We start from the raw sequence: 20,739 nt of genomic DNA on the forward strand, positions 1-20,739 counted from the left end.
TTTATTTTGAACTTTCTACGGGTCTGCGTCTTCTGTTATTAATTTATGAGGAACGATCTTTGTCAGCCCGCCGCGGTTAACCACCTGTACGCCGCTATCTTGTCACCAATAAGACGCCGTCTGGCGATATCTCGATTCACGATAGTGCACACTGTATGCACCCGTAGTGCAGCAAAGTGTATTTCAACCTGTTCTTTCACCTATTATTATTATTATTATTATTATTATTACTACTACTATTACTGTTTGTTGTCCAACATCATCATCGTCTTTCGTTACTATTTAACTATTAGTATAATGTACCCGAGTGTACATCGTCGTTTCATTTCGATGTACAGCCGTACTGGACATCGGTGTAGTATAGACGTCTAGTCACAGTGTTTATTTAAATTTAATCTATCGTTTTCGGTCTACGAGAAAATGTACTGGGTTTCGTTTTCATTTTATTCAAGCTTTCGTCCAATCGTTTGGTTTTAAAATGTTCGACGACCAAAGTTTTTTGTTTCAAACATTAACGTACTTAATTAAGTTAAATCGGTATTGACTTATTTAATCTGTGGTTTTTTTACAATTAAAATGAAACACATATTATGGACTTTTTTACTTATATCTTCTTCCTATGCTGATGGTAATACTTTTGAATGTTCATTAACCTACCTCTACATTTAGATTAGTTTTAGGAGAGATATACGTATTATTTAATTAGCTTAACTTTTAATTTTGCGTACTGTGGATTGTAATTGTACATCCACTTGCATTTAAAATAAATAATTAAATTTAGGTACTTTTATAAAATTTACTTACTAAGAATTATTTGAGATGTCTGTACTTAATTGAGTTCATAATCCATAAACTAAACTGCGGGTTGTATCACTTATTTTGATTTTACTTCATTTCTAATTGATTCCATTGTACAGTACAATCTTAAAATATTTTAGGTCACTAGGTACCTTATAAGTGATAATATAAAATTAATAAATAATAACAATGTGTAAATGAACATTTTATATTCACATTAAATACAATAGAATTGAACAATTATCTTTCATTAGGTATATTTATTTGAATATAGATACGAATATAAATATGACCTTATAATGTACATGATACACCTACATAGATGACAAGCGTGTTGTCATATTAATTGTGAACATTACTTTATTGCATTTAAATGTTAATTATGATTATGAATATTGGTTATTTGTTCCTTTATATGATCACAAATTTTATAAAACCAGTTGGTTCATTTGAAATTATTAAACATTTTCAGTAGTTAAACTGATCGTTGAAAGTTCCTATTTTATTAATTGCAAATCAAAATATAAAATGGAATTGGGAATGGGATATAAAGTGTCCCCCCCCTATTTGTTACATATGGCTTTTGACATTTGTTTAATAAAATATATTTGATTACTTAATAGTTAATACAAATATTATAGATTTGCCAGTATTCAATAAATATATGGACAATGAAGCTCTTTCTGAAAACATTCCAGTTGGTCAATCTATTTACAAACTTGAAGGTGTTGATTCTTTTGGAAATGAAAATGATCTACTATATGGTATAGAAGGAACTGATCATTTAGTTGTTGATTCTAATACAGGAGTTGTAACTGTAGCAAAACCTTTAGACCATGAGGTAGATATTGTAATAGATTATTTTGACTTATTGAGAGTTACACATTTTACGTATACATACATAATGACATGATCAAGATAAAAACTGTAATTTATTTAAAATATTCTTTATTTTTGTGTTTTAGGAAAGTGATACATTAAAATTTACTGTAACTCTTCAACAGAAAAACTCTGTTGATGTTGTTAGACTTCCTATATCTGTAATTATATTAGACGAAAATGATAATGTACCTATATTTGTACATACCCCTTACGAAGGTATGGTGAGTGAAGAATCAAAAATTGGCACTACAGTATTTAAATGGATCCATGTTGAAGATTTAGACAAAGTTGGTGAACCACTTGAAGTTAGATGTGAATCAATTTTCCAGGTTATTTATTTTAAAATAAATATAATAACATATGATACAAATAATACCACATACTAAGATACACTCTGATGGGGTCTGCAGCAGTCGCAAGTACAAAGAACAAGCATTGTAGCACACTGCCGATGCTTGTTTCTTTCAACCGCCACTACAGTACTCAAACAATGCGAATTAATTGAATTCCCCCGTCTTACTCAATCACTGAAGAGGTAGGATGGGACACTACTCTGTGACACAAACGCAAAGACATCACGTCCGAGCAAACATCATTATTTTTTTATTGTTTTTTTCAAACAAGTCTACCAATCACATAATTTGCCCAAACCTGTACACATTTTCATCATTTTTGTGGATGTCAATTACCACCATTCCACTGTCAATAACATTGTTATATTTTGTTCTTTTTATTGTCATGCATTTACACAATTGCATTAATTACATTTGTATGGCAACTTAATCTGACACCAACTAAACCATATCAAACGACATTGTTCCGATTAGTTCTCAGTAATAAATTACTTTTGTGTATTAAAGGGGATTCGATACCGTGATTTTCTGTTTTTGTCTAACACACTCGCGACATTCCAATTGATCTATTGAAGCGATAAGAATTCTGAAAACAGATTTGAATTCGGCGTCAAGTCTACTTTTAATCAACTTCCCCACATTTTTGATATTATCCCCCCAAATTCCAGAAAACGTCAAAAAAAAAAAGAGTATTTAAACTTTTTTGTATTTCAATTTTTGGAGAAGCTAAAATCAAAGAATAAAAATTGTGGGAAAGTCGATTTCAAGCAGACTTGACGACAAATTCAAATCTTTTTTCATAATTCTTATCACTTCATTATATCAATTGATATGTTTGGCAAAGAATCCGTCTAAAATCCTATGTCGTGCGTGTGTTAGACAAAAACAGAAAATCATGGTATGGAATCCCCTTAAGTATTAACCCTTATATTATTTGGTGTTGTGTCTATCCAGTAGCGTAACTAGGATTTTTTCAAGGGGGGATATACAATTTTTAATAGGCATTCAGTATACATATATATTTATATTATTATATACATGTTGTATTGTGTATAAAATTTGGCCTCTGCGGGAAGGGGGGTTATGACCCCCCATATCCCCCCATCGTAGATACACTACAAAATTGTCATCCTAACTGCAGCTACAATTTCCATCATCCACATGAGCTTTACAAATTGATAGTTTATTACATAAAGTGGTGATTCTATATATTTTTATTTTTAATGAAATAAAATCGGTTTAAATGAGCATAATAAAATGATTAAATACTTATGCTACACGTTATCATAAGTTAGGTATAATATTTGAGGTAACTTTTTTTAATGTAAAAATTACATGTTTGATAAATAAAATCCACTTTATTAATATTTTAAATGAAGATATTTAATGTGCAATATAATTTTCAGAATGATGATGGATGTTTGAAATTTAAAATACAATCCTTGAATGTCAGCGAAAGTTACTATTTGGGTGTTCTAGTTGTAAATGGAGATATACAGTACTCAGAAACTCAGTTTTATAAACTGTTACTAGTTGCTACTGTAAGTAATTACTGATAATATAAAAGTTATGGAGCTTTTGTTATTTTAGGCTTTAGCTATACATTTTTTATTTACGTTTTGTTATATACTATGACATTTTTATTTCTTTGTTAATTAATATACTATGTTCACTGTTCAGTATACTATTGATTAATCAAATGTATTTCAATGGATCATATGTATAAATTTAAATAAAAACAAATATTTAAATTAAAAAATGTTAAATAATATAATATATTATATTATAGGTACTGTATTCATTTTTGTGTTACTTAATTTTAATACTTCTTTATAATACATTTTGTAATTTTTAGGATGGTGTACATGAAACCAAAATAAATGTAGATATACATGTTAAAGATATTCAAAACATGCCTCCTATTTTTCATGGATCTTTAACTACTGTCATTAGTGAAGATATATCAGTAGGAACTCATATTTTAACAGTAAATGCAAAAGATGGTGATAGAGGAGATCCAAGAAGTATTGTTTATGACTTAATACAAAGTAAATAAACTAAATTATTCTTTCAATCTAGAATTAATTCTACCTTGGGCATAATATTGTCTAATTAATATTTAAAATTATAACAAATTGTTTATTTGCAGATCCTATGGATTATTTTTCTTTAGATGGTTTATCTGGTGATTTAAGTACTGCTAAGCCAATAGACCGAGAAACTCTATCTAATAATAATGGTATTATTACATTAACGGTTCGAGTAAGTATACATAATATGAATATTACATTATTTATCACTATACATTAACACGGTTATAAATTCATTAATGTTTTTTATTTAGGCCAGAGAAGTCTTTAATGGCTCAGCTTTAGATGACAAATTAAGTTCATCCACTGCTATTATTACAATAACTGTTCAAGATGTTAATGATGAACCACCAGTTTTTAATAAGCGTGACTATTTTATATTAATACCTGAGAATATAGCTCCCGGCACTCCTTTACCCAACCTAAACATGAGTGTTACGGACTCGGATATAGTAAGAACATACCTAATATTTGTAAAACATTCAAGTATTTCAAGACATTTTTTCCCTAGGGTGCAAATTCAGAATTTTCATTGCGATTGCACGACGAATCAAAATTATTTGTAATAGAACCAACCAAAGCTATTGGTTCAATAGATGTTGGAATAAAATTAGCAAATAATGTAAAATTAGACTATGAAGATCCTAATCAGAGGAAGTTTATTGTTTTGGTAATAGAGTTTTATATTAATAAATTAAATAAATATCAATTCAAGAATTTTTAAATCTATTTTGTTTCTTATGATAAAATAGGTAATAGCAAGTGAACCAAGTGAAAAATATGATTTAACTTCAACAGCTACACTTACAATTCAAGTGACGGATGTTAACGATAACCCTCCAGAATTTGACAACAACGCCTATACTCTTACAGTAAATGAAACAGCTACACCTGGAACCATAATAGGAGTAGTTAAAGCAACTGATAGAGATAGTAATCCAAATATTGTTTATAAATTAAGTGGACCTTCGGCTGATAAGTAAATATTTTATGAAATATTTTGGATCTTCTATTAATTTTATTCAAAGAATTTTTACCATTTCTATTTTAAGACTAATTGAATTATTATGCTTCAATAAAAATATTTTTTTTTAATTTCTTATTATAAACTGTATTTATTTTAGATTTAATGTAGACAAGAACACTGGTATAATATCTGTTGCACTTTGTTCAAATGTCGGAAAAGCACCATGTCTAGATTATGAAACACAATCAAATTATTACTTAACTTATATAGCAACTGATGACAATGGTAACGGACAGTCAAATTCAGTAACAATAATGGTTATCGTAACTGACAGTAATGATAATCCACCTATTTTCATTCAACACTCATATACAAGTCTCATCGATGAAGGAGTAACAACATTTGAACCTCCTCTTATTGTTCAAGTAAGCTACACAATAAGTAATGTATTTATATATACATTTTATTTCCATTAATCTAAATAAATTAAATGATTACATTAACTAATAATATTATAATGAAATAGTCAAAGGTTTTTTTTTTTTATGTTAACTATAAAATGATACTATGCAATTCACTAGATGATATTAATTCTAAATTTGATAATAGGTTAATTCACTTTAGTATTAACCATAACAGAGTTAAATGGATTATTCAGAATGTACAATTTGCTGTGTTATACATTTGTAGGACGGAGACAGGCTTGAGGTTTCTAAAAATTAATTAATCAAAATAATTTGTTTATAGGCAATTGATGCAGATAAATCATCGTCAATCATATATTCTATCATTTCTGGAAATGAAAGAAATTTATTTAAAATTGATCAAAGTAGTGGAGAAATATTAATTTTATCTCCTAATGGACTTCAAAGATCAAAAAATAATATAACACTCTTAATAATTGTAAGTACCTATATTGCGTATGTGTATTTGAACTCATAATTGCTTAGCTAAAAGTTGGTAAATTGTTTAATCTAGGCAAGTGATGGGGTTTATAGTGATGAAGCAACTGTGAACATTGTTGTGTTAGATGTCAATAACAATAGTCCACAATTTTTATTGGAATCTTATAATGTTTCTATTCATGAAAATGAACCCATTGGTTTTAGTGTTATTAGAGTTGAGGCGATAGATGAGGATTTAGATATGAATGCAAATCTTACATATCACATACAGGAAGGTTCTTTTAATCATTTTGCTATTGACCATATTACTGGACTTATTTATACTTCATCAAAACTTGATTTCGATCAACATTCAAATTATGCCATTAAAACATTATCAATTGATAAAGGTACGCCTGCATTAACTGGAAGTACTACAGTATTCATAAATATAATAAATGTGAATAACAAGAGTCCAGAATTCACTCCAACAATACAGCGAACAGAGGTACAGATTTGAATTAATGTTTATTGTTGGGTCTGCTGTATTTTGATAATAGTTAAATAAATTTAATTGTATATTATGAAAAAATGTTTAGGTGTCTGAAGATGTTCCTGTTGGTACAGTTATATACCGCCTTATTGCTCATGATCCAGATACTAGTGACGAAAATGCATTAAATTACTCTTTGGATTCATCAGAGATCACTGGGGTTAGCAGCAATGGAAATCAATTGGATAATAATGTAGATATTAAAAATTGGTTCAAAATTAGAGCATCTAATGGTGATGTTATAATAGCCAAACCTATTGACAGAAACATTGCAGCTATTGTTAGTCTATCAGTCGTAGTCACTGATACATCAGCTCCAGAAGTTCAGCAGTCTACAGGTTATTTTATAAAATATAATATTACTTAATAAAATATATTTTGTAAAAGTTATATAGGATATTAAATATAAAAAAAACTTGAATTTTCAGAAATGTTCAAATTTTTTTTATGTTCTATTAGTATCAATGTTCTAAAAAATGTGTATTATGCTTTTTAAAATGTTTTATTGTATTATTTCTTAAATTAAGTATTCATTTAAGCTTGAAACAATATGTTATATTTCATTAATGATATATGTTTGAATGATATTCCTAGGAACACTAATGGTGACTATTATAGATATAAACGATACACCTCCTGTATTTAAGCCACCTTGGACTAAAGAAAACCCGTATTATACTGTATCATGTTCAGAAGAACAGCCAATCGGTACTGTTATTGAGAAATTTATTGCAACTGATGACTCAGGAATTGATTATTATGATATTATACCAAATAATCCATATGTTGATGTTAATCGGACATCAGGTAAATAAAATCTAATTATAAAAAAATTGTAAAATATATAAATATAATATATTAGACATTAGTCTATAATATATTAATATGGTCATAATTTTCACTATTTTGTTATAATATAAGTAATTTTTATTTCAGGAGTTTTGTTCACTAAACAAAAGCTTGACTTTGAAACCATTGAAAATATTAATATTAATTTGATTGTTTATGACACTGGTCATCCTCAACTTTCAACTACCGCTACTATATTTATAAAAATTACTAACATAAATGATAATACTCCCGTTTTTAATCAGGTATTATTTTATATTATATATTTTGCATTTGTACTCAATAATAATTTCTTAATTCTTTATATAAGATAATATTTGTGATCATAATTTTTTAATATTATTCTACTTCAGATTATAAATAGATTTCCAGGCTATAGTTTATGAAATTGAGGAAATGTTCTGATAATTAAACAAGTTGTTGTAGATAATTTTATTTTCAATAGCACTTACAATTTACGAGTTTTCTAATTATTTTGTTTGCGTTGTTCAAATACATTAATTTGTATCTTAACTCTTTATAGTTTGCTTATATTTTCAAAATATATTATAAATTGTTATAACTTATAAGCAGTGTTCAAATCCATAGCTAGCCAAATTCGATTTATATAAATTATAGCATAATATTTAGTTTAATATAAGTTTTCAAACGCTAGTGATTACTAATTCTTAATTAGTATACTACAGCAAAATAAATTTAATTATTTATTGTAAAAAATATTGATGTAATATTTTATTAATGTACTACTTTTTCAGACTGAGTATAAAGCAGAAATAGAAGAAAATGCACCAGTTGGAACTTTTGTGACAATTGTAATCGCTACTGATGCTGATAAAGGATTGTTTGGACTAGTTCGTTACTCCATCATTGGCAATAAATATGGTTTTATTATTGATCAAGACACAGGAATTGTAAAAGTTAATGATTCTAGTTTTCTTGATCGTGAAGTAACATCAGAATTTATGTTAACAATTCAAGCTAAAGATGAAGCTCCTCCTGGTTTGACAAAAACTGCAGTAGCATTGGTAAATAGTTTTATAGTAAAATAATAAAAACAATTAAATATAGTAAAGTCTTCTTTAATGATAAACCTCACAATTTGTATTACTAATTGCTTCTAACTTGGGATATTAAAAATCTAGTAAAATTGATAAATACAAATTATGTATATGCTGATCATTTTATTTTTAGCTATTTATTAAACTAATTGATGTGAATGATAATCCACCACAATTCGACCCAAAAGATTATTCATTGTCTATTATTGTCTCAACTCCTACAACACCTCTTATGCAATTGAAAGCCATTGACAAAGATCTGAATTCAAAATTGAAATACTCTATTATATCAGGCAATAAAGGTTTGTAGAAATGTAATAAACAATATTTATGAATGTAATTACTAATTACCCTATTTATGAATTGATTTTAGATTTATTTACCCTTGATAAGGACTCTGGATTTTTATATTCAGCTATGCCCTTGAATGGTAAAAAAGGTATATATTTGATCAAAGTTGATGTTTTTGATGGTGTCTTTCGGGATCAAGCAAATATTAACATTACTGTATTAGATGTTAATCAGAATCAACCAACATTTGTTCATCCGTCAACCAATAATTCCACACTATCTATCCCAGAAGTAAGTTCATCTGATTATATAACATTGAAGTATATTTTTTCGCCGCTATACATGTGTCTTGTGAAGAAGTGACTGGCTGGCATCATAAGATAGTATATACCTTAAGCTATAAAAAAAACCCTTTAAAGGGTGGGTCTAACTTTTTTAGTTATGGTCAATTCAATTTTTTTTTAAATAAACCGAACCTATCACACATTTTCTGATGTATCTTCAAAACTTTTCAACTTTTTATAATAATTTTATTTTTATTTTAAAGCTATTACTGTGCTATCAACTAACATATACAATCAAACCAGAAATGTTCGAATTATTTTTATTGAACTAAAAAAAGTAGAATTCTGTAGAATAAAATAAAAAGTAAATGCGGCCTTATTTAGAATTCTACTCTGTTTCCTTTTAAAAATGTTAAATTTTGCCAACTTTTTTACTTTTTTATTTTCATAAAAATAGTTTATGCATTTCTTGTTTGTTTTTGTATGTTAGTTTTAGCACAACACAATAGCTTTCAAATAAAAATAAAATTACAATAAAAAGTTGAAAAGTTTTGAAGATACATCAGCAAATGAGCGGTAGGATTGATTTTGTTTTCAAAAAAGTTAAATTGCACATAACTAAAAAAAATAAAAAGTTAGAACTTCCCTTTAAAGAGGGTTTTTTTAATAATTTAAGCTATACTATCATACAGCACTGGCCGATCACTTCTTCACGGGACTCATTGTATAGTATTATAATTTAACACTGTTTCAAAAATTTAAAATGGTCACTGTTAATTTAAGGATGTTAGTGTTGGGACCTCAATTTTAACAGTTTGTGCTGAAGATAAAGATTTTGGAGAAAATGGCAGGGTGACTTATTTTTTCAAAGTTGCCAATTCAAATGCACAACAAACTGATGCATTTACTATAAATACAGAAACAGGACAGATAAAAACTCAAATTTTACTCGATTATGAAACTAAATCATCTTATCAAGTACATAATACATTTATTAAATTATAATTATTAATTAATATATCTCTTTCTATCTTAAATTTAAAAAAAAAATGTCAATATTTATAATAAAACTTATTTATTTAGTTGGTATTAGTAGCACGTGATCAAGGATCACCAACATGGCATGAATCTTTGAAGCTTCTCACAGTCAATTTAATTGATGTTAATGATAATATGCCTCGATTTCCTGTGTACAATGATCATAAACCACTGTATACGTTTTATATCAAAGAAAATAATAGACCTCAATACAAGATTGGTAATATGTTTACATTGATATTAAAAATGTATTATTATATAAAAGTTCACTTTTAAAATATTAAAATAAACTACAATAGTTGTTCATTAATAGCAATAGGTAATATTATTAAATTGTATTGTTCAAATATTTTTTAGGTCAAGTTAAAGCAACTGATTTAGATCAAGGTGAAAATGCACGTATTTATTATTATTTAGTATCAAATATACCAGTTCCATTTATTGTTGACCGTCTTGATGGAACTATTTATGCAAACGATACATTAGATCGAGAAAAACAGAGTTCATATCAAATTATTGTCAAAGCTTCAAATGATATCAGTTATCAACAAAAAAATGTAACTATATTATGTATTTATATTTTAATTAGGACCCCATTATTTGGGGTCTTGGCCTATATTATTTCAACCAATTTTACTGTGTATCTATATAAGTAAATCTATTAATTATATAAATAATATTATTAATCTATTCATTATATTATTTCCTTAACAGGTTGGAGAAGAAGAGGATTATAGTGTGGCTAAAGTATTAATTTTGGTAACAGATGAAAATGACAATGCCCCAGTATTTCAAACTAGTCATTATTTTGCAGGTTAGTAAATGTTGATTTTACCTTATTGTTCTCAAATACTTATTGAGTTATAATTAACATAATATTTGAACATCATTCCTTTACGTTGTTATTTTTTTATCAAATTTTTATTTTTATTTTTCATGTATTTATTTAGATTTCAAAACATTTTAGTTTTTTTTTTTTAGTTATAGATATACAAGGTTAAGCTTTGACATCAATAAGGAAAATAATGAATCCTTTTCACTATGTTCAATTTTTTACATTTAAATTTACTATATTACATTGCATTATAATTTATAATAATATAATAAATATGTATGTAAATCTAGTTAATTTGTTTACTAAAAAGATTTTTATTTTAAAATTTTAAATGCATTAATTCATGTTTAAATAACTTCTACTGTGTATCAGCAATTTTTATTGAATATTTTAAATTTAAACAATTACTAAATTAATTGGTCAAAATATGTATGTATGAGGATACATAAAATATAAATATTATAATAATATTTTAATAATATTTAATATTCAGGAGTAAATACTATGGCCAAAGTTGGAGATGTTGTTCTTCAAGTAACATCAATTGATCTGGACTACGAAGAAAACAGTACAGTTGTTTACTCTATAGAGAATACACAATTATTTAGACCGGGATTAAATAATTTAACATGGTCATCTTCACTGAAAGATCCTTTTTCAATTGATCAATCCGGCCGTATTTCTACAGCTGCATTCTTAGCGGAGTATAATCAAGGACGTTTTGACTTACAAATAGCTGCCAAAGAAAGCGCACCTCCCCATAGAGTTGCATCAACAATAGCCACTGTAATTTAACAACACTTGTCAAATCTGAATGACTATTCTAAATGGAAATTACAATTTTTTAGGTATGGGTGTATGAAACCCACCAATTAGTAAAGTTAATAGTGTCACGCGCCCCACAAACTGTTAATGAAGGTCGAGAACAAATACTCTCTAGTTTAGCAAATGTGACTAATATGATTGTTGTATTGGACGATGTTCGTTACCATGTTAACCAGTATGGTTATATTCAACCGGATTGGAGTGATGTGTACTTACACTTAGTTGATCCAACAAGAAATTATATAATGTCTAGTTGGGATGTCCTTACTATCATTGATGAAAAATATGACTATTTGAAAGACTATTATCATAATTTTGCTATTGAAAATGTTGTGGTATGTATGAAATATGTTGTATACAGCTAACCATTATTATTAATCAGTGCATAAATTGAGTTGAATATTTTAATTTTGCAATCATAATTCTCTTAATAAAAAAATGTTTTAATAATCATCAAAGAATTTTATTTAATCTATTTAATTCATTAATAATTACTCTGTAAATCTTAACTTAAAATAGTAGTGATTGATTGATATCTTAAACCTCATAATACATTGTATTAAAATTATGAAATATTTATTTTGTTGTAGCCTGCCTTGGTCGTTACCCAAAATGAATCTTTTGAACCTACTATAGCTGCTTTGGTAGCTTTATTAGTGGTATTGACTGTTGGATGTATTGGTGTATTAATAATTTGTTGCTGCTTCAGACATTGGTAAATCAATTTTAAAAATTATTTTATAACATTAAGCACATCATTATAATAATTAATTTTAATTATATATATATATATTTCATCAGGATGTTTTCGGATTTGGACAATAATTCAATAAAGAATGATATATTGATAAAAAAAGCTGTGATTGATGATCTCAGTACTACCGAAAATCCTCTTTGGATTGAACAGTAAGATAGTATTGATTAAAAATAATAATTTATTATATTTTAAATTAAATACAATAAGTCCATAAATAAAAAAGAGAAATATAAGAATTTGATAAGTAGGCAGGTATCTCAAACTTGAAAGCAATGATAAAGTATTACAATTAAAAAGTCATTTAATACAGTTTTATTTTAAAAGGACGTTACTATTTATCCATTCAGTGACGTTACGCAGGCATTTATATCTCCATTGCTCTCCCTTACAAGAGCGTAACATAGCCAATTTGCGCTCAGCAGATCACTTTTAGCTTTGTTAGCTTAAAAATGGAAGTGAATTGACCTATTAAGAAATTTGATAGTAAGAATATTATCTGTGTTTGTATGGGTATTTTTAATTTATGCTATATACACCCAGTTTGCTAAAAAATTGAACTATCTAAAAAAAAATCACATAAAACCACAGATAATGTTCTTGTTTGGTCGATTCACTCTAATTTTTAAGCTAAAGGAGCTAAACGTGATCTGCTGTGCGTAAATTTGGTATGTTACGCACTTGTAAGACAGAGACAACAAACTCCTGTGTAGCATTCTATTAAATTGTTCATGATTTTATTAAAAATTATTATTTATCAGGGTGTACTAAGTAACATTTAACCTGTACATTTGGTGTTCGATTAATATTTTAGAGGTGGTAAACGCAATTCTTTGATATATTTTTACCCCAAAAAGTGTTACAGAAAAAGAAATATATGACTGTGAAACCTCAGCTCAGTATCTAAATTTAATGCATAACTACTGTTATTAACTAGTTTATTTATTAATATTATTTCAGAAAATTAAAGTTATATGAAGAACAAGAATTAACTATGCAAGTTTTTTGTGATCTAGAAAATAAAGAAATGCCGATAAGCCAAGATAATATTGTGGTATATTAGACTTTTTTTTATATTCAACATTGATTGATGTTATTAATTACTATAAATATTATTGTAGGGAGATAATACTTATGCAACAATACGGCGTCCTTCTCGCCGTGGCTCTATAAATACTTTATTGACGATGACGCCAGGCGAATATGCTACTTTGGGAGGATCCGTCTTACCGTTGCCTCCTGATGGGGGAACTTCTCATAGTCAACAAGTAATATATTCATATATTAATATTCAGTTCTTACAACATTGAATCTGGACTAATTTAAATAGATTGGTTCAGTGTTTTTATCATTCCCTCTAGAGTTTAGGACGTATTCTGATAAGCATTTGTTTATTATGCGTTTGACAGTTATCTTATATCACACTTTTTAATACACAAATAGTTTGGTCTAAAGTGTCCTCAACTCACAGATTTAAACTCAACTTTATAACATCATAAATTACGTAACATTAGTGTTATTTAATCTATAATAATATACAGTGACAATAAATGAGCCTTCGACCAATGGTCCTGGTAGATCATGTCCCGATGTTCCTTTCAGATTGGTACATGTGTCCCTGTACATTATTATCAATGGGCTATTTCAAAAATGTCTAAACAGGGATAGTATAGTGGTGTATTTGATTTGGACCCATTCTCTCCCCCCCTACCATGGATTTTGTGCTATGTTTTTTCTTCATGCTATTATCATTAACAATACAATTATCAAGTTAACATTAAATAAAATAAAAAAATTCATGAAACCTCGCCAGTCGTCCACGAGGCCAGTCTTTGAGCCCCAAGTTATATTTTAATCACTCCCGGTCAAACTTCTAGTAGAACACTTGTTCATTATTAACGGCTAACAGGCAAACTGTTAGCAAATTGATTTAATTTTAATTTTAATTATAATTACCTATTATGACTGTTTTTAAAACTCTTTATTAACCCTTTTTATTTTTATTAGGATCAAATATTTTATTTTTACCTTGATAACCTAATCATTTATTTAAAATGTAATAATATTTGTAGTTATTTGAAGCTTCACTCGGGTTTCAAGGATCTACATTCCAAGTCCCAGATTCTGCTCTGGATACTAGTAATCTGCTGATAAACAACTCTGATATATGACATAACATTAATATCTATAAATGTATAAAATATTTTAACATATTTACATGTATATAACAATGTTGAAGAAATTTCTTTAATATTTTAGTTACTAGTATCATAGATTAAATATATAATCTATGCTAATATTAAATATATTTAATCTATGCTAAATTTATTTATTTTATGTAATAATACATAATGAACATTTAAACATTTACAAGGTACATAGCCGCTGAAAAAAGACAAATCAAATGTATGTATTAATTTATTTATATAATTTTACTAAGTCAATTATAATTGCGCATATTCAGATCTGTTAGTTGGGCCAATCATTATGCAGTTTAAAATGGATTATTCTGTTTTTTATAATTAGATTGCATTTAAATGTAATTTAAAACTATTTGAAGTAATATTAGTTTAAAATGCTAAAAAATGTGATCATTCAATTATTATTTATGTTAAATGAGTAATAGGTAATTGTATGCATTGTTTTTTGTTTATCAATTGTGATATTTCAGTATTAAAAAAAAACGAATTATTTTTAATATATAATAATAACTAGATTTAACTATAATATATATATATATATATATATATAATGTTATATAAATTAATTATATTCTATGCTGTGAAACTATTTATTTGTAACTAATTAATTATTATCCATTATTATAACTTATTTTTGTATTTTTATAGTTTTGTACTGTATTTAAAATGAAACTAGCAGATAAAGTTTCATATTTTTAACATTTTTTTTCATTAATTTGGAACTACCAATTTTTTTAAAAATATTTTTATATACATTTTACTATGTGATTACAATGTTTTGATAATTTTTATTAAATGCATTTTTTTAAAAAAAAAAAAGTTTCTTTTATTTTAAATATTAATTCATCTAAACTGTTGTATGGTGAATGTTAATTATAGGTACTTTTAAAGAATATGTTATGAAGTTGCAATGCACGGTTGTTGTAAAAATTCATCATAACCGGATTCTTATGCAATCACATATTTTTGGGATTTTCGTCAGTAATCTTTACAAATTCTATAAGTTTAAGACTAATGGAGATTTTTTGCATATAACTTCATATTTAATAGTTTCTGCATATTTTGACAAAACTCATTAAAATTATGTATTGCATATTGACCAAAAATTAAAAAAAAAAATGTATAAAAGAACATCTTGCCAAGGAAAATATAATTATATATTTTGTAGCCACTAAATGACTATCTATTTTCATATTTTTACAACATTTGATATTCACTCAATTTCTCAAGAAACAATTTTCTTATTTCATTGTGTACCATAAAATTTTGATTATATTTGACTCTTTTTGAGCTGTTTATGGACATTGACAGTTTTCAATTTTTTTAGTTTTTTTTTTCTATAAATATCAATAAAATTTTATTTGTTGGGTAAAAAATTTAATATAAGGCTCTTGATATATCGTTCTAATAGTAGTTGAAAAATATTAAAAATACATAGGCGCAATTTTTTTTTATAAGCATTTAAAGTTCAAATTTTGACAAAATTTATCAAATTTATAATTTTATAATTATTTTGTAGTTAAAAATGTATAAAATGTTCAACTTTTATAGCTAAGAATTAAAAATTTAAAACAAGGGTCCACGTAAATAGGTAAATATAAAAATTATATTATTCACAGTAATATCATCAAATAAACTTAATAATATCATAAGCTGACTGACCATTTTTGCTCAGAATCGTTTTTCTTATACATAGATATTATATCATTTTACTCAAATTTAACACCATCTATTACAGTGACCCACTTGTAACTTACTGTTCAGCAGAGCGATATCTACTTACCAACCTTTTAAAATTTAAAATTTGATAAATTTTGTTATAGTTCGAACTTTGAATGCTTATAAAAAGAATTGTGCCTAAAGGTATTTTAAAAACTTTTTAATTGCTATAGTAAAAATATAGCAGGAGTCTAGCTTGTATTAAATTTTTTCGCTTTTTGACCCAACAAATGAAATTTTATTGAGTTTAAGCAAAAAAAAAATTTTAAAGTGTCAGTAAACAGATCAAAACATTTTGCGTATTTTATGAAGTATGGGAATTGATAAGATGTTATATGGTATAAATTTCAACAAAATAAGAAAACTGCTACATGCTATCATGAGAAATCAAGAGAATATCCAATGCTTAGATCATATACAATGGATGGAGTCATAGCATACTACGGGCATAAAAAGAGTTGATGCCAACATTACTATAGGACCTGTGACATCTGCGCATGCGCAACTGCTTATCATAATATTTCAATCTGTTCATATTATTATAATGCCGACACTCTGCGCCAAGCATTAATGATAAGAGACTACGCGCATGCGCATATCATCGAGGTCCTACAGTGATGTTGGCTTCACAAATAGTTCGTATGGCTCTATCCATTGTATATGATCTAAGATCCAATGATGTAAAAATTTAATTGGACATTCCGGTAGATATTTTTTTTGTTGATAAAAGTAGATATACTTATGAGGAAACTTGTATTAAATTTTCTAATGTTAGAATAAAAATAAAATTTTTTATGAACATCCAACTCAAAATAATTTTTGTGATTTTTATGTATTTTTTAACTGTCATTGTAACCATATATTAAATGTTCTAGCTTTAAAATGTTATTCAAATTTATAGAAAAAAAAACTTAAATAAACCACTTAAAACAATTCTATTTTGAAAATTTTATCGTGTATATAAAATGCTATTATAAACAGTCAGTTTATAGCACAAATTAAGGTAACGGTCCAATATGCGACCTACACACTGATTTATGGTTCAATACATGTAATACTTACAAATAATTTTAATATACCAATCAACGATGGTGTTTTTGCTTCTTCCAGTCCAATTTACAGCTTGATTTATTGGAACTAATTAACCCAGAACCAAACTATTTCCATTATTTCACATAATGATAGCTGACTATTACAACGGCCGTTAAGATCCGTGTAGGTAAAAAAGTCATTATCTAACCTACGAATCGATTGGTAAGTTTGGCAACCCCGTTTTGTACATCGTAATGTTACAACTTTTTTCATAGTGCCATCAGAATTTCGTTTTTTACTACTTCTTAAATATTCCACAAGTTGGCCATTACATACAACACCGTCTTTCACCTTTATACATGTCATCGGATTATCGGCCAGTAATAACCCTTGGTCTTTTAAATATTGAACACATACCACTTCATCTTTAATAATGTTCCTATATAGGTGACCAATAGTAGATGTCATGTTGAGTTAGAACATAAAAATTCACACGCACAAAATAAAACTCAAATAAAAAATCACAAAACGAGCGCACGACACATACGAATGAAATCGGAACTGTACTGACTGAGGAGAGTAAAGTATTATAAGTGATTGTAAGTAGATACCTATCGGAGAACAAAAATAAAATGAAATAGAATAAAATGCCCATAATGACAATTATCGCGATAAAGAAACCTGTAGATCAACTCAATCTTATCGGTAGGTCGCATATTGGACCGTTACCCAAACATTTTGTTGAAAACCAATTTTGCTTAAAAATTCCCATTTGTCCTTAATTTGTATTGTTTTTCCCGATGCTTTTAAATTTTTACCTACCAAATGAACAAACTAGATTCACTTTCCCATCGATCGAGATACTGTTGAAGAATATCAAAGCAGTTTTACTGTCCCAAATACAGTAGACAGAAACAAAAAATAAAATTAAAAAAAAACACATTATCCACACATTGCTCCTCTCACAATTTAAAAAACACGATTACACCTTTCTATGTTAGATTATGTCATTTTGAATACAAATTAATGTTATTAGTGGCGACGACAGGGGGTACCCTGAGCACTCATAAGCCCCCCCTGAAGTTGACATTAATATAACCAAGTAAAATATAGCAAGAATAATATACTCATAGATGTATTCTATACTTGAGATATATATTCGTTTCATACAATTGCTTGGTGTTTAATACAATTAAAAACAAAATTAAGAATTCATCGAAAATGCAGATTTCTTAGCAGTCAACATTTTTATTACATATCAAACAAAGATATTATAAAGCTTTGAAATTATTTTGTGTGGGTAGCTTGTGCCTTTCTCATTTGCAATAAAATGTTGCTGAGTTCTTCACGCTTCCTCTTGGCGCGAATGTGTGTTCCCAACTAAAAATAAAAATATAAGTGTATTAGGTATATTCAGTAAATTAAAAATAATTAAATAAGTAGGTAAATAGATGAAATATAAGCTTACTCGTCGTTTCAAGAATTTCAATGCACGCTTGTCTTTGGATACCTTCAACAATTCCATGGCTCTCTTTTCAAATGGTGCATGACCCATAACTTCCCTTACAACATCTCTGATGAATTTGTTGTGCTTAGTCAAACGCTATGCAAAGAAAAACAGATTTAAATATACAGCTTAAACTATCAATAAATTTAATATAAGACTAGATCATAATTGAAATAAAATTATATTCTACTTTGGATGATATAGGAAGTTAAAAATGTGCAACATGGCATTTACCTATTTTTTATGTCAATATTTAATAAAATAATTAAATTAATTTGTCTTAGTGAAAAGATAAAAATGAATTTTATTTAAGACTTGTAGCTACTTATTATGCTTTGTAGTTTGAGATGTTAGCAGAAACAAATTAATTTAGTATAATGGTAAGATGAATTCTGTATTGACTAATGGATGAATGGATTCTACAGATATTTTTCAAACATCAATCATTCATATTTTGATAACATAAATATTACGAAGTCAGAGTATTGTCTTCAATAAAATAAGTAGTGTAATAATCAAAAAATTGCCAAATTAATTTACACTTTTATCAGTGCACTACTTATCTAATTATTCTGTAAGCCATTGGATTTCAACATAACAAATGCAATGAAGTATGAAACTAAAAATAAAGATAATAACAAAACTATTTGCTAAAGGTTTTTTTTTTAGTTTATATAGAATCTAGACCAATATTAGGTACATTAAATATAATATGTTTAGTAAAAATTGATCTTAAACAGGATGCATTGTTATACATTTTTAATTTGTAGAGTACAATTAGGAAGTATTAAATTTAATCAGATTACAATTGATTTTACGCAAACCAATATCTGAATTTAAGACATTATGTAGTTTAGCCAAATGTATCATAGTACATCATAGACACTAATTACACTTCTTGATAAAAAAAATGAATCGTTGTTTATCATTAGTTTCCGCTCCAGTTTCATTTGTCAATTACAAATGTGAATTAATCATCAATTATGTGAATCCGTGGATATACTTATTAAACTAAGTAGTCAAGATGGTAAAAAGAAAATACTAACTTATTTTAGTATACAGTACAATTTATACTATGTTACTTACGCCTTTAGTGCGGGATTGTCTGAGCTTTTCGCTTTTGGCTGACAGTTCTTTACCACTGACTCTACCGACCCTCTCGATTTTTGTGGTCTTGTGACCACGTTTCATACCAACCGCAAGCTCATAACGAGGAGCCATTGTTCAGAATCTGTAATAAAAGTTCAAAATATTGATCAACAAACACAAACGACAACAATACTAAAAACTGTAAGTGACAGCAACGTAAAATTGTCCGTCTATGAAAAACGTAAATATGTACAGAAAAATATAATGAAACGGTGAATAGAGATTACGATTTGATATTTAAATTAATTATTAGTCTTACCTTAAGTCGGATGTATACGGATAAAGTCTGCGAACGATGTTAATACAAAAAGTAATATAAATATTGGACACCAGACGGATCACAGACCCTTAATAATTAATCACAACAAAATACGATTTTTCAGGTTATACCATTGGCCTGTGGTGAATACCGCTGGTGTGGTCGTCAGCTTACCAGAATTGATAACAACTGATAAACATTAGGTTATCAGCCGGAGTGCGGAGGAAATCCAATATCACAGAATAGATTCCTTTCACTATGATTACATTATTTATTATATTATTATAATTTATATATTATATTTAAATAATAATCTATTCTGTGGTTTCATCACAGATTCAGTTTTAAAAGTTAAAAATGACGGCGACACTTCCATTACCGTCCAATGTCCGATGCCTAACCCGTTGACAA

The 20,739-nt window shown here is 27.4% G+C and overlaps 2 protein-coding genes across 2 annotated transcripts; one reads left to right on the top strand and one right to left on the bottom strand.

The window, feature by feature from the left end:
* Positions 1-157: 157 nt before the first annotated feature.
* On the top strand, positions 158-15,093 carry LOC132946671 (cadherin-87A). The gene is made up of 29 exons (XM_061016715.1): positions 158-628; positions 1,440-1,639; positions 1,764-2,009; positions 3,440-3,574; positions 3,889-4,081; positions 4,183-4,295; positions 4,378-4,575; positions 4,635-4,793; positions 4,876-5,102; positions 5,248-5,515; positions 5,838-5,993; positions 6,069-6,482; positions 6,574-6,865; positions 7,122-7,334; positions 7,464-7,621; positions 8,132-8,401; positions 8,568-8,736; positions 8,808-9,016; positions 9,793-9,987; positions 10,093-10,267; positions 10,405-10,604; positions 10,762-10,861; positions 11,376-11,668; positions 11,731-12,042; positions 12,298-12,422; positions 12,509-12,613; positions 13,422-13,515; positions 13,583-13,729; positions 14,534-15,093. Exons 1-29 carry the CDS (start codon positions 577-579, stop codon positions 14,630-14,632), a joined length of 5,517 nt encoding a protein of 1,838 aa, XP_060872698.1. The 5' UTR covers positions 158-576; the 3' UTR covers positions 14,633-15,093.
* Positions 15,094-18,641: 3,548 nt separating this feature from the next.
* On the bottom strand, positions 18,642-20,486 carry LOC132946669 (large ribosomal subunit protein eL36). The gene is made up of 4 exons (XM_061016712.1): positions 20,329-20,486; positions 20,007-20,151; positions 18,882-19,016; positions 18,642-18,793 (listed from the first exon to the last, which is right to left on the bottom strand). The coding sequence occupies exons 2-4, from the start codon at positions 20,139-20,141 to the stop codon at positions 18,701-18,703; spliced, it is 363 nt and encodes a 120-aa protein (XP_060872695.1). The 5' UTR covers positions 20,142-20,151; positions 20,329-20,486; the 3' UTR covers positions 18,642-18,700.
* Between the last annotated feature and the right edge of the window lie 253 nt (positions 20,487-20,739).

Source organism: Metopolophium dirhodum, chromosome 6, assembly GCF_019925205.1.
Source record: "Metopolophium dirhodum isolate CAU chromosome 6, ASM1992520v1, whole genome shotgun sequence".
In the NCBI taxonomy this organism is placed as follows: domain Eukaryota; kingdom Metazoa; phylum Arthropoda; class Insecta; order Hemiptera; family Aphididae; genus Metopolophium; species Metopolophium dirhodum.

Excerpts from the sequence above, each read along its gene's own strand:
- LOC132946669 (XM_061016712.1), bottom strand. The coding sequence starts at position 20,141 with ATGGCTCCTCGTTATGAGCTTGCGGTTGGTATGAAACGTGGTCACAAG. Across the intron at positions 19,017-20,006 it reads GACAATCCCGCACTAAAGGC|CGTTTGACTAAGCACAACAA; the intron begins GTAAGTAACATA and ends TTCTTTGCATAG. Across the intron at positions 18,794-18,881 it reads TGAAATTCTTGAAACGACGA|TTGGGAACACACATTCGCGC; the intron begins GTAAGCTTATAT and ends TTTTATTTTTAG.
- LOC132946671 (XM_061016715.1), top strand. The coding sequence starts at position 577 with ATGAAACACATATTATGGACTTTTTTACTTATATCTTCTTCCTATGCT. Across the intron at positions 8,402-8,567 it reads CAAAAACTGCAGTAGCATTG|CTATTTATTAAACTAATTGA; the intron begins GTAAATAGTTTT and ends TTTTATTTTTAG. Across the intron at positions 10,605-10,761 it reads TCAGTTATCAACAAAAAAAT|GTTGGAGAAGAAGAGGATTA; the intron begins GTAACTATATTA and ends TTTCCTTAACAG.